Source organism: Pempheris klunzingeri, chromosome 14 (genome assembly GCF_042242105.1).
Source record: "Pempheris klunzingeri isolate RE-2024b chromosome 14, fPemKlu1.hap1, whole genome shotgun sequence".
In the NCBI taxonomy this organism is placed as follows: Eukaryota; Metazoa; Chordata; class Actinopteri; order Acropomatiformes; family Pempheridae; genus Pempheris; species Pempheris klunzingeri.
This window is the reverse complement of record NC_092025.1, coordinates 10576012-10597170: the sequence shown is the minus strand read 5'-3', so window position 1 is coordinate 10597170 and position 21159 is coordinate 10576012. Positions and strand designations below refer to the sequence as shown.

General features: G+C 42.0%; 2 protein-coding genes across 3 annotated transcripts; one reads left to right on the top strand and one right to left on the bottom strand.

Moving 5' to 3' along the window:
- Positions 1-251: 251 nt before the first annotated feature.
- On the top strand, positions 252-10931 carry LOC139212596 (U2 snRNP-associated SURP motif-containing protein). Its single transcript, XM_070843068.1, has 24 exons — positions 252-380; positions 1456-1540; positions 1718-1829; positions 2386-2495; positions 2598-2665; positions 2758-2852; positions 2938-3002; positions 3083-3248; positions 3372-3571; positions 5162-5205; positions 6389-6493; positions 6582-6648; positions 6864-7033; positions 7128-7290; positions 7400-7479; positions 7564-7651; positions 7737-7865; positions 7981-8170; positions 8462-8539; positions 8642-8699; positions 8793-8943; positions 9263-9373; positions 10327-10505; positions 10605-10931. The coding sequence occupies exons 2-24, from the start codon at positions 1463-1465 to the stop codon at positions 10723-10725; spliced, it is 2628 nt and encodes an 875-aa protein (XP_070699169.1). The 5' UTR covers positions 252-380; positions 1456-1462; the 3' UTR covers positions 10726-10931.
- Positions 10844-20329, bottom strand: wdr44 (WD repeat domain 44). Of its 2 annotated transcripts, none has more exons than XM_070843066.1 (20): positions 19820-20329; positions 18799-18832; positions 17643-17726; positions 16635-17232; positions 16291-16439; positions 16095-16190; positions 15826-15962; positions 15220-15303; positions 14999-15105; positions 14447-14598; positions 14207-14345; positions 14018-14079; positions 13771-13887; positions 13534-13656; positions 13246-13437; positions 13021-13122; positions 12792-12907; positions 12387-12514; positions 12144-12278; positions 10844-12055 (listed from the first exon to the last, which is right to left on the bottom strand). In XM_070843066.1, the coding sequence occupies exons 1-20, from the start codon at positions 19894-19896 to the stop codon at positions 11967-11969; spliced, it is 2721 nt and encodes a 906-aa protein (XP_070699167.1). In that variant the 5' UTR covers positions 19897-20329; the 3' UTR covers positions 10844-11966. The 2 variants fall into 2 exon arrangements, with proteins under 2 accessions (XP_070699167.1, XP_070699168.1); XM_070843067.1 differs by having other exon boundaries at positions 16291-16430.
- Positions 20330-21159: the final 830 nt, after the last annotated feature.

Here is a 21159-nt window from a genome sequence, read left to right as displayed (position 1 = left end):
ACCGAAACATGACAAACTGGAGAAAAGATCACCTCAGCTAATACATGTGAGAAAACCCTTCCTGCCATCAGGGACCACAACACACACACGAGCTGCAGCAGCAAGCTGGCTTCACCTGATGAAGTCATACTTCCACGAGAATGAGAGAATATCTCTTTAATGAATATGTAGGAGCAGCACTGAGACAGACTCATTTATTATAGTGGCACACACGCGCACACACACACTCACACACACACACACACACACACACACACACTCAGAGTAAGCAGGCGTCCTCTCTCTGCTCCAGCCGGATATCTCGCCTCTTGATAGCATGTTGTGATAGAAATCAATTGACGTCGCAACCAAAATGGTGAAGCAATAGCATGACACACACTGTAAGTTACACTTTACTACTGTATGGAGCTGCGTGCATGCATGGCGGTTTAATTAATAGTGTCCTGTGCGGTCGGTGCCCCCAGAGGAAAAATAACAGACAGCTGTGTTAGCTAGCTGTACCCACTGTGTGACATCCACAGCTAGCAGATGTCAGCGATCAGATTTAGGGATTTTTGCATGCGTGTGGCTCGCAGGATTATCGGGATGATGGTCGACGGAGAAATGTTACTCTGTCTGTCGCTGAAGGTTGACGCTGCGTTAGCTTATCACCTCAGTGGAGCCCAGCCATAGCTAAGCTAAGCCAAGCTAAGCTAAGCTAAGCTAAACTAGGCTAAGCTAAACATTCATGTTAGCTAACGTTAGCGAAGGGGCAGTGATAGCTCATGTTTAGCTAGTCCAGGCCTTAAAAACACCGTTTGAGCAACAAACTGACGTAAACAAAGTGAGCGTTGACTTACCTCTGCAGCAGAGGACATTCAGGATATTTGTTGAGTGGTATTATTACATTAAAACAGCTATATTATGTCATGGAGTTTATGTTGCTAAGTTATGATGAATAACATCCCAAGTTTCCACCCACTCTGACCATATGTTTTACTAGTGGGACTACTAGTATAGTGGTGCTTTACTATTACACTAGTGTTGTTCAGATGTGCACCGTTTCCTTCACAAATCCCCTGTATGGTATCATCTGAACAAAGAAGTGATGCTGCAAATGATTCATGTTAAGTGACTCAACAGAAAACACAGTTTAATGCTGTTTTTGCCCTCCAGTGGGTCCTCTGGGCTCTGTCCTGTCCCACAGAGGTGTCCTCCTGTCCACTGTTCCCCAGTGACTTTGACAAGGATGTACACACATAATAAAGGATGTCAGAGTTTTGTGAGGAAAGGATAACCGGAGAATAGGTTTGGGTGAAAGGGTTTATAGGCTTACATTTAACATAAGGGGATTATGTCATAGTTTGGATAGAAAAGTCACTGCCTGTCTTTATGTTTTAAAGAATTGAAATGCGTCATTTCGAGAGTAATCTTTCCATTTTTATTTAATTTATTTCCTATTATTTTCTGTTGCAGTTTGACTATGGCAGATAGAAAAGGAAAACCTGCTACTCCAATCAAACCACTCACAAAGAAAGGACAAGAGGAGCTCAAGAAAAGGGTAAGTTATAATGTTGGATATGATTTAGTGCTTCTTTTTTTTATTATTAGTAAAACTGCATTTGCAATATATGTATACATATTTTTCTAATAAAAATATGTGTATCAATACTGAATTAAGGGAAGGGAAAATGTATATATATATATATATTGGTCATGTTTCTATGTAACTTTCTAGGAGGAAGAAAAAGCTGCAGAGGTTTTTGAAGAATTCTTGGCATCATTTGAGACCAGCCAGAAGAGCGGAGTGAAAACTTTTGTCCGCGGGGGTATCGTGAATGCAACTAAAGGTCAGCAGTTCATGACCTTCAATCTAGCGTTACGACAGGACGTAGCTCCATCGCAATTCTGTTCCTCTTTTTCTGCGTCAGGCTTGTGGACAAAAGATGAATCACGACTTATCTCTCACAGTAATGTTAAACTGAATTACCTGGATATCTTAAGAGGACTGGAAGTAATTATTTAAGAATATCAGGCTGAGTCAGCAGTGAAATAGGTCAAAATTTTTCAGGGCCCATATCTTTTAAATGGTTTCATCAAATTCATCCACTCTGGGGACCCACAGTCAGCAGTCCATTATGACTTTAATTAGAAAAAAAAGCTCTTTCAATACTTACATGTTCCCCAACTTACTGTTGCACATAAAGGCACCCCTTTGATTTATATCTTAACTGCAAACACAGCAGCCAGGCTGCAATCTGTCTCCCTACTCCTACAGGGAGCTGTTCGAATATATTGCTGATCAGCATATGAACAGTGTCTCCTCCTGTTTTTATGGACCTAAATTACTATTACCTGATGAACTGTTGGATAGTCGGTGTTGATGGGTTGCTATATGTCCTGTAGAGGAGGAAGCGGCAGAGATCAAGAAAAGTAAGCTGTATCGACCTGCTACAAAGTTTGTCCCCGTGTCGCAGCATGTCTCACCAGTGTCGTCTGCTGACAGCAAAAAGTCTGTAAGTTTGTACTCTGATGTTTCTACAACAGCATAATTACTGAATTCACTATGGATGTTAGTGGAATAATAATCACAATGGCTGCCTCTGTTTGATTAACAGACATTTAAAAGAAAGACAGAAGAAAAGAAGAAGAGTAATCTTGAACTCTTCAAAGAAGAACTTAAGCTGTAAGTCTTTTTGCAAATGTGTGTGTTCCACTTCAGCTTGCTTAAATCTTTCCGGCATACGTAATCCTATTTTGATGTTTTGAATAACACAGAATACAAGAAGAGCGTGAGGAAAGACATAAAAGGAAGAAAAATGATCCTGGTGGAGGAGGAGTAGATCTGGACATACCTTTATCAGGACGATCAAGTAAGAGTCCCTTCTTGAAAGTAGGTGTTTTATTAGCTGAATCACATCTAATTCATGCTATCCTCAGTTCTGTTTTCTCCTGCAGCACTATACGATGACTTAACAGTGCCAACCACCACAAACCTCTACATTAGCTGCATTAGCCCAAAGGTAAAGCAGAACACTTACTCTGATTGGTTCAACACAGCAGCGATGTACATTTCTCAGTGTTCATTTTTAGCGTTTTTCAGATGAACGAGGAGATGCTCTGCAAAGAGTTTGGTAAGTATGGTCCCCTGGCCAGTGTGAAGATCATGTGGCCCCGAACGGATGAGGAGCGCTGCAGGACCTCCAACAGAGCCTTTGTGGCATTCATGACACGGAAAGATGCAGAGAGAGCCTTGGCTGCACTTGATGGTATAGTTTAATTTTACAGGCTGCAATATCAGGCTTATGTAATGACCCCATTGCTTTTATTGTATGGTTATGTTTCACACTCACAGTGATTGTGGGATTCTGTTTTTTTTTTTTTTATTGTAGGTAAAGTCATTATGGGGTTTGAAATGAAGCTGGGATGGGGTAAACCAGCTCGGATTCCACCTCAGCCTCTCTACACACCGGTGGGGGTGAGGGCCACGCCACCACCCCCATCTGGTCTGCCTTTCAATGCTCAGCCAAGGGATCGCTTCCGCAATGACTTCACCAAGCCTCTGGGCATGTCCAAAGGGGAGCTTGACAAGGTACATTTGTCTCTGTTCTTTGGGTTGTCTGCATGGGCATTATTTCTCTTTAATGCGTCACCCGGCATGACAGGCTCGCATATTTAGGTGACAGGTAATGGGCCTTTACTGTATTGGGATGCTGGTTTACTAGAATTACAGTCTGCAGAAGTATAATGTGAAGACAAGCCTTTAAAGAAGGTTTTCTTAAAGTGCACACACTGACGCTTCCTCATTTGGCCTTTTTCCAGCCACCCATTATCTATACCGCTTATCCTTAAGGGGCACGCGGGAGCTGGAGCCAATCCCAGCTGACACAAACACTCACACTCACACCTACTGGCAAGTTAGAGTCACTAATTAACCCCAAACAGCCCTGAGTACCTGGAGAAAAGCCACACAAGCACGGGGAAAACATACAAACTCCACACAGAAAGGTTCAAGGCTCAAATTTGAACCTGGGACCTTCTTGTTGTGAGGCAGCAGCGCTAATCACCGCACCACCGCGTTGCCCCATCTGGCCTGTATGTTAAACCAACTGGTGACGCATCAGACTATACCAAATACAATCATTTCAAACTGCAGCAGGTGGCCCAACAGATCCAGAGTAAATCCATGTCTAAGAAGCTAAAGTGTGATGTGTCAGCAGTTATTGTAGGAAGTTGGGAATCATGTTGTTATCGTGTTGTATGTTTGTTCATTTATTGCATTAATCACCTTGTCTGTCTAGTGCCATATCACAGGATGCATTGGTAATGGCAATGCACAAATTCCAAGTAGCATAACAAGTTGTTGCATAACAACAACTGTGTGTACAAAATGTTCATATAAACTTGTAGCTCTTAAATCTTTGAAATTAATATAGCTTAAAGGATAACTGTTTTTTTCCTTTTCAAACATGGGCTGCATTTTTCCACATGACTGGTAGGTACTTGAAGTGGCTGTAACGTAATCGTTTGCGGCAACTGCACCCGTCAAAGTACGTCCACCACGTGCTCGAAGCCTGAAACAGCCATTACATCGCTAAGATAAGATGTTTGTGCTGCAAAAAACCAATGTCACAGCAACTACACCTGCAACTCCTGCGTTCTGTGAGGTAAAATTGCTGTTTTTGCCAGTGGAGTCTGGTGGCTTGGACGAGAGCGATTGCAAGGGCTGTTTCTGATTAAACAAAAAGGATCTTAACGGTCTATATCTGTAGGTTTCCTTTCTGTCATGTTGTCAGACTCTTAGAATAACGATAGGAGCCTGTCAGTGGCCAAGAGAAGCACTTTTAGTGGACGTACTTTGACAGCGAGGGTTGCCTTAAAGGATTACATTACAGCCCCTGTAGCCTGTTCTCAGCCGCCAGCTGAAGCAATTCTAATTAGTGCATACCAATGATTTTAAAATATGGGCCCAGTTTTTAAAATACTTCAGTTATCCTTTAACCGGTATAGATGGTGAAACATTTTAGAATAATTTACTAAAGGTGTGTCACCCTCCCCCCCCCCATTTCACTGATTATGAATGCTCGCGTTGTTTTCTATGCTGTATGTATCCTGCAGTGTTTCATCTGTATAAGTGCTCACTCTTTAATATTTTCACTATTTGATTTGACTTCACGAACAGACTCTGTCCGAAGCCGTAGTCAAAGTGGTTATCCCAACCGAAAGGTACACACACTCTTCTTACTACGACTGAGCAGCTGTAAGTGTTCTAGGGCAGAGGCTGTGGCCCACTGTTTGTGTCCATACATATTCTTTCAGGCAGGAAGTTCCACTTTAAGAGCTGGTTATGCATTTGACTTATAGGACATGGTAAACAAACCAAATTCAGTGTTGTAACATTTGCCGTCATAAATGGGCAATCTGACATCTGCAGCATAGGACTGAGGGCTGTTATTGTAGGTGTCACAGGTCCCCATGGCCTCGGATTTACATGCAGTGAGTGTAATTAGTGTTTTTGTAGGTTTTCTAGTTTGTGAATAGCAGTAGACTTTGTAAATGACTGTCAGAGCCATCGATTTATAGCAACATCTTTGAGCCCTGGGTTTCCCACGGGCTGGCTGAGACACTGCAGACCGATACAGCTAGAAGGCAGATAGATTAAATATGAAAAACAACTCAAGACAATGCCAGAAGTAGATTCATGCTAGTGCCATAAATCAATCAAGGTGCTGCTTCAAGTCCCAGCAATGAGCAACATCAAAGTCTTAACTGCAGTGATAGATCAGAAGCAAGCGATCAGCAACACTGTATGAACATACTGTCCATCTCAGAGAGGTTTCAGACCTGGAGCCCCAATCAGCAGTAACTGCCTGCGTAAAATCATTTCGTTTGAGGAACAAATTTGGCATCCTTAAAACTGAATACTAACCGTGTTTGAATTTTGTAGTTGAGACGAGTCATTTTTTATAACACAAGTCTGTCAGTGCCAGAATAAAAACCTGGCCTCTAAATTCTCAGTCAAGTTTGAATCGTGTCAACAATCGATATAAAATATCTCAAGCTAAACTTTGAATTGGGGCTTTGCTCGTAAAACCTATGTCAGTGTCCATGAATAGATATAGTGATTGTGTAATGATTTTTTTTTTTTTTACCCTTTTCATGGATACATTGAGAGTCTTGAAATAAGCTGACACAGTGTCGTCTGTAGAAGGCAGCGACTGTGCACTTTTGAGTGAATTCCATGACGTGGAATGACACAGTTTACCATCAGTCTGCAGTTTGCATGGGCCACTAGCGAAGAGGTATCAGAGAACCCAGAGCTGTACCTGACAGACAGAGAGATGACATTATGGTGCATTGATAGTTTTGACGCAAACCCCCGTTCTGATACATTCTTCTGTCCCCACAGGAATCTATTGTTCCTTATTCACAGGATGATAGAGTTTGTGGTGCGTGAAGGCCAAGTGTTTGAAGCTGTGATAATGAACAAGGAGAAAAACAATCCAGATTACAGGTAAGTATCGCCGCACCTGGTCATGTGTTAGCTTTGCAAGCGACCTTGAAGGGTGCATGTGTAATTTGCTGATTCTTTATTCTTTCAGGTTCCTTTTTGACAACAAAAGCCAAGATCACGTGTACTATCGCTGGAAACTGTTCTCCATCCTCCAGGTATGTTTTAATTGCAAAGCCTTGTTCCTACAAAGCTCCTTATCAGGAATACCTAAAAAAAAACTGCTCAATACTAATCATTTAATGGGGAATAGCTGTAGCCATGTTGATTTAAGTAGCTCAATTCCAGATTGCTGCTTTTATACCATGAAAATGAATCTGTGGTGTATCTTGTATGTGAGCTTCTGTGTATCTGGCCTTCATCTCTCCCACAGGGAGAGTCCCCAACAGAGTGGAGGACCGCAGACTTTCGTATGTTCCGGGGAGGCTCCATGTGGAGGCCCCCTGTCATAAACAACTACTCTCAGAGAGGAGAGGATAGGGCAGAGGTGGAGGAGGATGCTCCCCCCGAGGAGGAGGTGAAGAAAGGGCAGCTCAGAGCTGAGTGAGTATGTCTAGCAGGAATGATGGCATGAATATTTGTAACTGTAGTCGAATCGTCCGTTGAGGTCTGTCACTCCTCTGTAAATACCACTCAGGCACAGACAGAGGCTGGAGACATTGCTTAAGGAGCTCACTCCAAGCAGAGAAGACATTGCCAATGCCATGCTGTTCTGTCTTGAGCGAGCGGATGCAGCAGAGGAAGTCGTGGGACACATCACTGAATCTTTTTCCTCGCTTCAGACGCCCCTTCAGAAGAAGGCTAGCTTGCCTCCTTTAAGTCTTTATATAAACACTGTTACTCAGAATCTCTATGTAGAACATTCACTCTCACCATATCTTACGATTGTTTTGTTCTCCATTCCCGCAGATTGCCAGATTGTATCTCGTGTCGGACATCTTGCATAACTCATGTGCCAAAGTAGCCGGTGCATCTTATTATCGTAAATAGTAAGAGCCTCTCCTTCAATGTAGCTTTTTTTTATCCTCTTTTATTTCTTCTCCGTGTGACTTCAATGTTTTCTCTCCTTTCAGTTTTGAAACAAAGCTAGCACAGATATTTAGAGACCTTAATGCAGCCCACAAAAACATACAAGCCAGGCTGCAGGCTGAACAGTTTAAGGTAATCTCGTTTTTCATTTGCCTCACACAAGGACATTTACCAAAAACAGAGCAAAAGAGCATTTTTTTATCTCCCATCTCCACAGCAAAAGGTCACAAGTTGTTTTAGAGCATGGGAGGACTGGGCCATATACCCAGAGCCTTATCTAATCCACCTTCAAAACATCTTTCTGGGCTTCGCTAAGGCAGTGGAGGAGCCGAGCGAGACGGCAGAGGTGAGCTGAAGATTTACGTGCTCTTTACAGAGAGTATTACCGTTTTTACTAATGGCATTAAAACGTTTTGCGAACAAGACGATCCAAATATTTGTCCACTTGTCCGTCCCTGCAGGAAGCATCCGTTGATCTCGATGGCGCGCCAATGGATAGCAAGCTTGCAGGTGGGTTACCTTTGAACAGAGGTCCCGAGGAGGACATCGACGGCTGCCCCATGGGCTGGGACCCTCTGGACGGAGTCCCTGTTGATGACATAGATGGCGTTCCCTTAGCAGTTGCCATTGATGACATTGATGGGATGCCCTGTGAGTCCGCCGCACATCAGATGCACTTCTTTTAACCAGAAGTCCTGTTCCCCCGTTCCCGTCATCCGTTATCTGCCCAACTCACATGTCTCCGATCAATAAACTGATCCACCCCGTCATGGGTTGTCGTCTGTCGCTGAGTGTGCACTTTGATCTCCACGACAAGAGGGCATGCGAATACATTTGTTTCTACTGGAGCTAATAAAGTCATGAGTATTATTAAATAGTGTGATTCAAAGCCTTTACTTGATGACCAGTGCTCATCGTGACCCAACTCTTTTTTTCCTCCAGTGGATGAGAGCAATGCTCCTTTCTCCAGCGTGCCTTTGTCGAAGTGGGAGAAGAGCGATGCGGGGTCATTTTCTCAAGGTAACACAAGCCAAGATGCCCTCTGTATCATATCAGCCCCCCCCCCCCCCCCCCCCCCCCCCCCTCCTACCGTCATGCTCATCTTTCTCCTTTCTCTCTAAGCCAAGGCTGAGTCTAAATGGGACACTGTGGTGGAGCAGGACAGTGAAGTCAGTGTAAGGTAAGGCCTCTGTGGTCGGTGTCAACGCAAAATGTGTGCACACAAACAGTCTGGTATGGAGATTTATTGTTGCCCTCTGCCTCCTGGTGACAGCGCCAACTCACAGGATGGAGATGAGGACGAGGAGAGTGGCAGCAGTGATGACTCCTGCAGTTCGTCCAGATATGACAGTGCAGACTTCCAGAGCTCCCTCAGAAGTTTTCAAATGTCCGAGAGCAAAAGGAAAAGGTTGAGAGAGCTGGAGGCAAGTGCATGTTTTTATTCCTTTTAATTTTTTTTTGAAAAGGTTAATGTTTTGCTCTTATAGAAACCATTTGGTTGTCCTGTATTGTCTGCTGTGGTCCAACCTATCCACTTTCAAAAGTCACACTTCATGTCCACCTTAATATCCTGTTGAAGAAATATACAGCATTTAATTTAGGAAGGAAGGTGACTTTTATTTAGCATCAGAGCCATAGCTGTATTAGCATATTCTAATTCCCTTACAGCAATGTGTTTGTATGCCATTTGGAAATATGTGAAGTCATAGTGAATAATTATGCAGAACTGTGTGTCTGACACAGGTAAAGGTCATGAAGATCCAAGATGAGCTGGAATCTGGCAAGAGGCAGAGGAAGTCTGGAATGACCATGCAACAGCAAGTGGAGCACTACAGGAACAAGCTGCTGCAGAAGGTGGGGTGCTGGACGGTTCTGTACTGGTGGAGCTTTTACTTTGTATTGTTTTACTCAAACTGGAGGAGTCCAGAGTATCATGGCAGTTAATTACACAGTTGTTATTTACACACAGTATTTCTTCTGCAGTACGGGGGCCTCTAAGGAAAAACGAGATCATCACTGATGTATAACAGAAATATGTCTTTAATTTTGACCAGTAAGGGGTAAAATTTACAAAAGTGCTTGTTAGTAGAACATTTAAACTAGACTGTGAAATTAGTCAGTTGGCACAGTTAAAAACAGTGTTACTGATGCAGAGCGCTCAAAACCAGACACATCCAATGTGCAGCTGCAGAGCCACGAGACTCAGAGCGTCAGATCTGCAGATTTAGTCCGATGTGCAACATCGACAGGGAAAAAGTCTGGCTACAGGTTTTTTTTTTTTTTTCTAGCTGCTATTTACAAAATTGATGTTTTGTTTCTTTCTCAGTCACATACACAGTGTCTGTTGAATGCTAAAGTAAGTTTAGTGGTGAGTTTACTCTACTCCCAGTGCTGTGTTCTTAGTCCAGTAGTTTAGAGGATTTCGCCCAAAGACAAAAACAAAAACCTGGAGGCGTCAACTGAGATTGACACCTCTGCTATGCCAATACAGTGTAGTAGTTTCCCTGACTGAAGTAGGATGCTGCATTTTTCACAGAGCAATATTATTGACCACATAGAAAAAAACAGCATCTACTAAAAAATATGTTGATATGTATAAATCTGTATGTCTGAAATACTGTCTAATTATTTTTCCTTGATTGTGGGTGAGCAGTTTAGCACATGCTGATGCGGTCTGACCAAATAGCTCCCCCGTGTGGGAGACCCTCAGACTAGTAGGCGTGAATGAGCGCGTTCACATTTTACCAGGCAAAGACATACACGCCTACATCTGACTTTATTTGGATGTTTTACCTCGTCTACCGTAGGAGTTTGAAAAAGATGAAGAAAAGAATGAGAGACTGACATCAAAGTCTAAAGACAATTCAAAGGATGACAGAAGGGACAAAGACTGGAGCAGAAGTAGTGACGACAGTGATAAAAGAAGAGGATGGAGTAAAGATCCCGATGACCAGACCCGAAAATCGAGAAGCATCTCTCCTTTAAAGCAAGTGACATAACAGTTTTTTTTTTACGTGTACCAGTATATTCATCCCGACCGTTTTCCTTGAAGTCTGCTTTCATGCATGTTCTGCCCATTTAACAGGACAAGGTCTCCCAAATGGTCCAAACGTTCCCGATCACCATCTCCAGACCGGAAGGCGGGGAAGTCCAGGTCACGGTCACCTCATCGTTCCCACAAGAAGTCAAAGAAGAGCAAACACTGACTGTCCACTCTAGCAGTGCTCTTAACACAGACCGGCACGTCTGTTCCGTTGGTCCCGACTCACACTCTCCATGCAAGATTCAGCACTCTTTTGTATGAAGTTTGAACACTGTAACTAATTATATATATTTTTGTTTTAATGTTTGTTTTTAAAATGATAACCACAAATGTTGCTGCAAAGTTGTGACAATAAACAAATCACTAGTGGTGATGAATGTGTGTGTGTTTGCAGGACATGATTGGTAGGGCCAGGTATCAGAGGATTTTTACTGTTACTTCACTCAATTGTTGGCATTGGTCGGATTGTTTTTAAGGTTAAAAAAGGTCGTGAAGAGGCATTCTTCCAGTTTGTGTGGATTTTTATTGAGGAAATTAATAGAGCATCATTTGGTTCTGTTTACAAAAGCAGTAAGTATGCAATGTTACACTAAATTTACAGTACTATTTTATATAATGAAATGTGCTTTCATTGAACAATTTATCAAAAGTACTTAAGAGTCAGTATTGTTTCAGGAAAAAAAAAAATAAAGATACCCAGCCCTAAATATTAGTAACCGTCTACAGATGTCCTGTACCATAGATTTGCTCCCATCCGCTGAACGTTTCATATTTTAGAGGAAATCTTGAGAAGTTGAATTTAGAAAAGCGTTCTAGATTTCGTAGGCACAAATAATTTGTAGATGACTTTTCAAACCACCTCGCTTTCAAGACAAATGGTTACATCTCTTTACACATAACACATAAAAATCTGTGACTGACATTAGGACAGTGTCTTGCACTTCTTCGGAGTTAACTTCATTATTTTTGAAATGGGGGAGCAGAGGAAACTAGTAAGGTGCCCATACTGTAGCCTTCTAGCTAAACTCTGACCATACAGCTGTAAATTTACACACACACACACACACACATTTGAACAGACATAGTTACTGCTCAAACCACACATGCTTGGCATTTCCATCTCGTGTTTTCTTAATGCCAAACCATTCACAGTTGCTTGGTATTAAAGATAAAAAATAGAAATGTGACTTGGAATCACATCATGTCTGTTGTGTATAGTCCATTTCTTCCACCCATTCCCTCGTCTTCCATTTTGGGGTTCCTGTTCTCCTGAAAAAGCTACAGACAGCTCTTCGTCTCTGAGCAATAACCGTTAGGTAGTTGGGTGACGGACTGTCCTTCATCATTAGGACTGATCTCCGACAGACGGGCCTGGATATGAGGGGCTGACAACCTCTGAAGTGCTCAGTATTTTTTTACATTGATGAAAACCTTGATGGCTCCAGTGAAGTCAGCAGAGAGTAGAACCTCTGTGTGATCCGTCTTTAGGGCTCCTGCAAAGGACAACACTTGTTTTACAGCACTGAAACGACGGCCTTGATGTCATGAAATCTGTCCACGAGTGAATTCAAGCAAACACACCTGAGGGTATCGTTTCAGAGTCTGTGGAGTCCAGGCTCTTGCACTCTGCATCTGGCTTCTCTGCTCCAATTTCTTGTGGAACAATAAGGCCTGGGTGGGGTGCAAAAATCGCTGAGGTGACCACTGCATTGTGTGCTGAAAGATAAGTAAACCTTTAATGTCAGTTCAATTAAGGGGAGTAAACCGATTTGACAGGTAGTTATATTAAAATGATGCTTGTCATTTAACACACAATACAGTTACCTTTAATCCCTTCCCAGAAGTCATTGCGGTCCCGTCGTACGGACGTGAATTTGCTCAAGTCGTGATAAGTGCTCCAGATGTATACGTACTTATCCTCTGAGCCACTGACTATGAAGGAGTAGTCATGACTGTGGGATGGAGAGCCAACTGGAGGTCAGATTTTGTGTTCATGGTGCAGTGAAACAGATAAATGATACTCTGTGTCTGTCTTAATGGTGGCTGGGTAGTTTTTAAACAGTGTTCAAAAGAGCTAATGCTTAACACTGAAAGTAAGTTATGCTAAGCACAGTTTAGAGGCAAGAAACTCTTCACTTTGAACTACAGTTCACGGAGAGGGATCTGTTACTTACTGGTTATTAATGCTACTTCTGAAGTCAAAACTACATGAAAGGGAAACATGCTCACCTGAAGCTTGCTTTGATCTGGCTGCTGCTGTTGACATAACCTTTGTATTTCATGGATAGAGACAAGTCCCTCAGGTCATAAAGGCGAATGCGGGAGTCATTAGAGGTTACCAAAATCTAGCGTGGGGGCGAAAAGAGGATATTTGTCATTTAATAAATCTCACTGACGTGCCTCATTATAAAAGGACATCAAACAAACTGATGTATTTGCAGTGGAGATCAGATGTTACCTTATTCTCTCCAGGTAGAGGCTCAATGCCAGTGATTTTGCGTCCAACTTTGTTCCTGCCTCTGGTGGACCTCACATGAATTTGCGTGTGGTATTTGAGACGCTAAGGAATGTACAACAAAACCGGTTTGTTCAAACTTGAATGAACACTGTCATGACAAAAATATAATAATAAGGACATAATGAAACTATGTATTAACAGAAATAAAGGAGCTTGGCTGGATACCTCTGTGTCATAGAAGATGCATCGGCCGTCGTAGGTGCCGATGACGGCATACTTCCCATTTTGGCAGAAGTTAGCTGCAGTGATGAGGCGCGTTTGGCCGTCCACCTCGTTCCACAGCGCCACCTTCTTGTCTGGAATGTTCCAAAGCCGTAGCTTTCCATCCAGAGAGCCACTTAAAAAGTATCTGTCATCCTGAGAAACAAGAAGCAAGTGTTACTGTAAAAACAGCCCGGGAGCCAAAATGTTTGATTTGTGTCAAGAGGAGCAATGCCAGGTGACTCAGCTTACTCTGGGATGGAAAGCAATGGCTGTGACAAAATCAATGTGCTGAAAACAGCAGAGACACTCTCTCCTGGATATGTGCCATAGTCTGACTGTTTTATCCATGGAAGAGGAGAGTAGGAAAAAGTTCTAGATTGACACAAAAATGCAAAAAGTAAGACAGGAGATAAAACAAATACTGAGAGTGACTAAAATATGTGAAGAGGAGAGATAAAAGGATAAAAAAGGGAAGTAAGACGTCACCTTTGACCAGGACAAGTCCAACAGATCAGCTGTATGACCTTTATACTTGCAAAAGGGGACTTGACGGAAAGGGGCGTTCCTGTCTTCTGTCTCTGGGTCCTCTGGAGCACAACTTGCCTTGGAGGTTAGGAAAGCATGGAGTCTCAACACTGCGATACTCACACTAGCTTAAAATTATCCAGATCTGAAGATATTTTCAGGAAACAACGGGCAATCCACAAATCAAACGTGTATTCGTTTCACTCACCCCCGGATCGTCAGATTTAGACGAGCATAAACTTTCCTGAGAAGGAGAAGGTGAAACCCGACCTGGAAAGGCCAAAACAAAAAGAATACTTAGTGCATAATAAATACCACTGCCAAAGCTGAGCATCTAAATTAAAATAATCAATCATCGTACAATAAAAAAAAAAAGCTGAGATGCTGATGAGATTACCTTCAGTGTTGTACTTTAATCTCATGTTATTGAAGTAGTCAAAAGCAGTCTTCAAGACCCAAATGCGAACCACATTATCCTGGCCTGCGGTTGCCAGCAGCCTCCCACAGTGAGAGAACTTCATCGTCCAGACGGCCCCCTGAGGAAGAGACAAAGACGCTGTGATAGAGGCACTCACTGGTGGACATCTTCTCTTAAGCATTAATAACAAAAGAAGTTCAAAAAGTAAGGTCTTCTCACCATGTGCTCTCCACTCAGATCCTGCACAACTTTAATCTGATCAAAGTCAAAGGGACCCTTGAAGCTGTGTGCTGCCTTGAACTTGGCGGGCCTGGTGTAAGGCATGCCCTCATCGTCACTTGATGATGGATCATCCTGATCTGTGTGGAACACTGAGCCCACACCAAAACAAAAAGCATAACAGATATCATCAAAACCTTTGCAGCAGCAGGAGCACCAATATTATGACAGTGAGGGGAAAAAACTATTCTTCATGTAATGTCCTCAGCGCCTGCACACATTTACAAACATTTACAAGTCGCTTCTCCTGCCTGCACTGTGCATCTTGTTATTTTTCCCACTTATCGAGAGAAACTAACCACCTTGTAGTGTTTTTGAGGTAAGTCTAGGGGCAGCATGACATAAATAACCCACGATGTACTGCAAAGTGTAGTTCAAAGCAGTATATTAACAATTTAAGCACTTTTCCCACATCAAAAAATACATGCTTACAGCTGGAAGTGTTTTCCTGCAATCTAACCATCCAACAACCAAATTGCTGTTCTCTTTTACCTTCATCACGCACACTTTTCACTTTGTTGACTGCCTTCTCTCCATATTCCTCAGCGAGATGCTTGGCCTTCTTCACAGACTTGCCCAGGAATTTTTTAAACTGGGTTCTGGTTCAAAATACAGAGACATCTAATTATTACGTTCTATACTGGATCATGTGGTCATAGAATGGGAGGAAAATCAATTCTGGCAACAGGCTACAAGAAGTCACTACTCCTTACGTTTTCTGTTTCAGTTTTCCTCCATCTGTGTCTGCCAGTGGAGCCTGAGACTTGTCATCATCATCTGACTGTGCTGCATCATTCCTGAGAGGAAAAAATAAAACAGATCAACTTCCTCTAGAAAATGTACCGTTTGCTTTTACGTGATCAGGTTTATAAAAAGGAAAAAAACAAGAGAACAATGGCAATGCTGTCCACAGCAACAAGAAAAAAAACTTTTTCTTGCCGGTCAAGTGTCTGAATTTACTATATTCATCCCACCTTTGACTGGAAAGAACACTGTTTATTTTTGGATTTTACGTGTGGAGCTGTCACTGTTTCTCCTTGTCTCATAAATGTGTGTTGCTTCACTAACTGTAAATGAAACACCAATGGTTGCTTTGATCTCTGCTTTCTGCTGCTAATGTGAACACATGGTCAGTGAATGTTAAATGTTACATTTTATTATGTGAATCAGAATTGGTGTTGCATGTTAACAATGAAGCCTTCAAAGCCTTCACTGGGTTTCTCATAAAATAGTTCATATATAGGCCAGTATTGAAAAGATACTCCCTGCACCAATCAAATTTAACTGCTGTTAATACAGAAAAATCTTTTTTTGCTCACGTAATGTACTCCTTGGTCCTTCTCATGATGTGCAGAGTGAGGGGGTTAATCCCTGCAGGAAGCTTCTCTTCAGCCTGGATTAGAGGGATCTCTTCCCCAGTGTCCAGATTCTTGATCATCACACTGGCCAGGATTTCCTGTTTTTAAGATAACACACAAGTATATAGTTGGTGCACAAAGGTTTGGTGGAAGGAATGTGCAAGATATAGCGTTATTGGCATGGATTCAAACTGAATAAAGGCAATAAAAACAAATACAGAGGGTCTTACTTCATCTGTCAGTTCTCTACCAGAGTTGGAACGTGGACGTTGAGGGCCTGGAGTTTGTGCTCCACTCTGAGATGAGGCCTGTTCATCCTCATTTTCCTATATAAGCAAACAAAAAAAGCAATGATGTAATAGTGCAATAGATAAAGAAACTGCTACACCAGCACCAAAAAGAGGTCAGGTCTGCAGCCTCACTGACCTGTGCTGTCACCACCTTGTCCCCACTGGTGGCGCTGGCTAGATCCAAGGAATGCTGCAGCTCTTTGGTTAGACTCCTCACTGTGCTGCTAGGAGACACCAGGCCTGAGGGCTCCAGAGCATCGCTACTGACTGGACAGACTGCAGACACTGGATGATCATACAACAGAGCACAACACTTGATCTGAAAAATATCTATTTTGTCTGCTTTACATATGTGTGCAGTGGTTTGGATTATAATCGATGGTGTATTTGCATGTGATGCTAACATTCAGCATATTTTATAATCAAAGGTTAACACATCTACTTTGTTGAAACAGCTATAACATAAACAGTTTTCTCTACCTTCCAGTCCACTCGGCCTCAGACACTCCTGAGACTTCTTGGAAGGTAGACTCTGCCAAGATGGTGGAGGCGGCCTCGGTGGAGGACCTCCGCTGGGAGGGGGTGGGCGTGAGGGAGGAGGCCTCTTGGTGCTGGCTACAATGTCTGGTTCCACTGTGAATTGTCGTGGGGGTTTCATAGGTCCAGAGGAGTCCGAGGCAGCTGGCCTGTCTGTGAATGGGACCTGGTCCAAGATATCGGCAGGTCTCTGCTCTTTTTCCCCTTCTGCAACCGCAACAGCCCCATCGGGCTGACTTTGTCCTACGGTGCTGGTGATGTCAGGGGGCTGTGACCCAGCTGACGGCCCTGGGACATCTGTGGGTTCGGGGACAGGTATAGAGCATGCTCCATTTGTTGCTGCACTTTCCTGTTGTTCCTCTGGTTTCGCGACAAGTTGAGGTTCAACAGCTGGCGCTGCTAACTCCGCAGGAGCTTCCTGAGCATTATTCTCTTCCTCTGGCTCCGGCTCTGTTCTTACATCAACATGTAGCTGATCTAACAGCTGAGCTACCTCACCAACACTTCCCTTTTGACTCTCCTCAATGATGCTATCAATGATCTATGGGGAAGAGAAGATTACAGTAAATTAATTCAACAATACGACAGCGAGGATGCAAGTTTCCATGTCGAGGTCAACTACAGCAGAAATATGCTGTTGTCTGCACATCTAGCATTTCTTTCTTTTTTTACATAGTAGTTAACACAAAACAAAAATCCACAGGTAGAGTAAGGCACAAATAAAAACCTGGATGGAACAGCAAAGGACCCCCTGCAAGACATTTCTAAAATACTGCATCATATATACTGATTCAATACAACCTCTATGAGATTCACACTTACATTTTTGTTACACAAAATAAAAAACAAAGAATAAGATAGAAAATAGAATAAAGAAACGCCAGTATTCTTTTTCCATTCTATTGAAGTCATCTCATTTGGGACACTGTGCAATAATAGAACAACCCGTACCAGCAGGGAATCATCGTTCTGAGTCTCAGATGCGGCCACTCCACAGCTCACATCTTGTGCAGCGTTTACTGATCGCTGCGAAAGCTGTTCAGGAAACAATACAAAAACAAAAGAAAGTTTCTTTAACCTACAATAGATGCACACAGTAAATAACAAAAGTCACAGCATTGATTTTCATTTAGATTCATCTAGCACATCCAGACTGAAAGAAACCTATTTGTACAGTGTTGATACCTAAATAAGACATAAATAATTATAAGCACATTTCTTTAAAACTTCCAAACTTCTCTCATCAAGCTAACTTTTAACTGCCTGTTTTTCAGTCAGTTACTGACTCCAACGTCAATACCAGGGTTTTCATGCAGATTTTATCCTTGCATAAAACATTGTTCCATGAAACAGTTTCCTTTCACTGCAAAAATCAATATTTTCAGTAAATTTAGCTGATTTAAGGTGCATGTAGCTCTTGTTTACAATCTCTTGTGAGCAAGTGTAATTTAAATTTCTGTTGTAACTGTTTGTGTGGGAAAGGCAGGCAGAGCAACAAGGCCAGATGATTCATTTCCATTTCATTTGCATGTTCGTAGCTGTCAGAAAGGAAGCATTTGATAATAATGACTATAGAAAGCAAAGGAGTGAATATTTCCAGTCAATGACTCATTACTAAACAGGTTGTGTTAATAGTTTCACACAGGACACTTATATCTTACCTTGACGCAACTTAAGGTGGGTACAATTTCAAGGAGAACTACTAAAAACACTGCAGTCACCTCTAGATAGCTAAACACTTCATGTTTGAACAGTGGACTGTTTTAGTAGGGCTCGGTTCAAATAGCCTTTGGCACATGAAACTGGTAAAATACCCAGATTCATTGAGGTCCAAGTCTGACTAACTCTCTCTGTCTTTATTAGCAAAGAGCAAAGTACTAAACAAGCAGGTAGACATTTGGTTAAATATCCACTGACAATCAGATGTGGCCAATTTGACATAACAAGTAACAAATAACCACATTATGTTCAATACATGATCTGACAGGATAACATTTAACTCCAAACCTATGTATTAGCTCAAAGTTACTCCCTAAAATAGCCATTCCAATAGCGACTCAGCAGATACTGCCTTGTTTCAACAGTGGCTGGGTTTAGATAAACATACCTTAGGTGAAGGAATGACAAACTTTGCAGGTGACCTGAAAAACACAAAGGGATACAGCTCTAAAGTGCCATGAAAGTCAATTTTTTACAATGCAGCATTGTTAGTATTTCATCGGTCCGCTTGAGCCATTCAATTAATGTGAATTATAAATTAAATGTTTACCCTAAAATAAACATTTTTTCAGTCATTAAACAAAGTTTTCTGTACATGGGTGCTAGCAAATGATTAGCCAAAGTGTGTAAGCAAAACACAGACAATGATGGTCTTTGAGGCACCTGTGGGCTGATTGTTTTTAAGTAAATACATACTTAAAAAGACATCAATCAGATACTGCCAAAATCTGCAGAAATGTGATTTCTCACCTTGATCAGCACTAAAAAATAGCAACCATATACAGCCGAAATATACAAAAATCTGGTTTCTGCTTACATGATTAATATAATGCATTTTAAACGTGATGACAAATGCACAAACGTTAAATGTGTACACAGTGACCTCGACAATTTATGTTTTCTCTGCAAACATTCTCCACCAGCCTCTCACTGTAATGTACAACAGGTTTGGCTTGTAATTTACTTGACTCCACCGTAAACTGGCAGCATTTACTAACATCAATTACAACAAACAATATTTTAAATAGGAAAGTGTGGATCAGATCTTAGGAATAACATCATGTGACTTGTGTGTTGGGGTAGACTCTCCCTCCACACACTGTAACAGCTGGTGAAACACCAAACAGCTGGTGAACTACAACACTGTGTGACACTATGCATCACATTTTAATAGCTCTAATACGAAACTGACTGAAATCTGCACCTGCCTAGAGACAGACTCTGAATCAGCTCGTTTTACGATGTCTATGCTTATAATAATTAGCTTGTTTGCACTGTCAACGATAGCTGCTATTACCAAGTTGGCTAGCTACTTATAACTTGTGGCACATTAAGCGAAAACAAGCAGAAAAGACGTGAGCAATGGTCACTCTTATGTCAGGTAATATTATGAAAATGTGTTTCCTTACACTTTAGGAGATGGAGTAAAATTCACGTCCTCAGGAGCATCATAGAATTCCTCGGTGTCACTTGTATCTGACGCCATGCTAACATGAATTTAGCTAGTTAGCTACACAAAGTTAGTCGCCAGGCAGCTGTCTAAAAGCCTAACCTGCGAATAGAAGTGTTACACACATGCAGTCGTCTCTGTCTCTATATATACTTCCTTCTCGACATGTATGTACAGTTTAAGAAGCTTGGCCCAGGCGTCGTCAAACAGCCACTTTCCTGTCCAACGTCACGTCATAGCGTTACACTAAGCTAACCAAATGCTAGGCTAGCAAATGTAATGTGGTGCTACGGCTCATACGACCAACGCCTAAAGCTAACTAGCTTTCTGCCCTCGTTTTTAAAATATCTAATTCACAGCACAGTATCCTCCGTGAAAGCAGACGTTTTGTTTCACAGCTGCATACACAAAGTCAGCTGTCAAGCTAACGGAGGCAGCGGTCCGAGTCATAAACAAACCACTAACACAAAAAATACATTAGCGAGGTGAGTCAAAGGGCGGGGCACGGGCGGCCTCTTCTTCTACTGCGCTGTGCTCACAGCTCACACACTCATTACTGCCCCCTGCTGCACTCATTCAACAACAGCAAGCAAGGCAGTGGGGGAAACAGGGATGGGCTGGCAGGTGACAGTGGATGCTGTGTAGAGAGTATTAGCTGGATGTACTGAACAGTAACAGTAGTCCTCAGAGGCTGAGAAGTTAATTAATCAGGAGAATGTAAGTTTGTTTTTTTGAAACACAAACATTTCTGACAAGGATGTATTAAATGTGGTATCTGTCTGTCATTACGAGTTGGCCCTCTGATTGAGTGGCGACCAGTCCAGGGTGTAACCCTGTTCTTACCCCACCACCCCACCCCCTTAACCCTTAAGGATAAACAGTATAGACAATGTATGGATGGATGGATGTCTTAAATGTAGTTACTAAAGAAGCAGGGCCAAGAAATATAGGCTACTGACTACAATATTTTACATTTGAAATAAAAATAAAATGAAAATATACTAGTCAGTGCTCTCTGGTGGAAAATCTATATTTCTTGTTTTTTGTCAGTTGGCATATTCACTATATGCATATATCTAGTCATACATTTGTATGAATCCTGCTGATTTACTCCTTGTGTACATTTTTCTTCCTTGATTTTTCTTGTATCTTCTGATCTGATCAAGTACCAGTATTTATTTTACAGTTCATACCCTGCCTGGGTCCAAGATTTTTGTTACTTTAAAGCTTCTCTTTCACATCCAGCCTATTTTCTCTCGAAAAACTCTCGCATTCTTAATATTGCAAAGCTTTATTCTG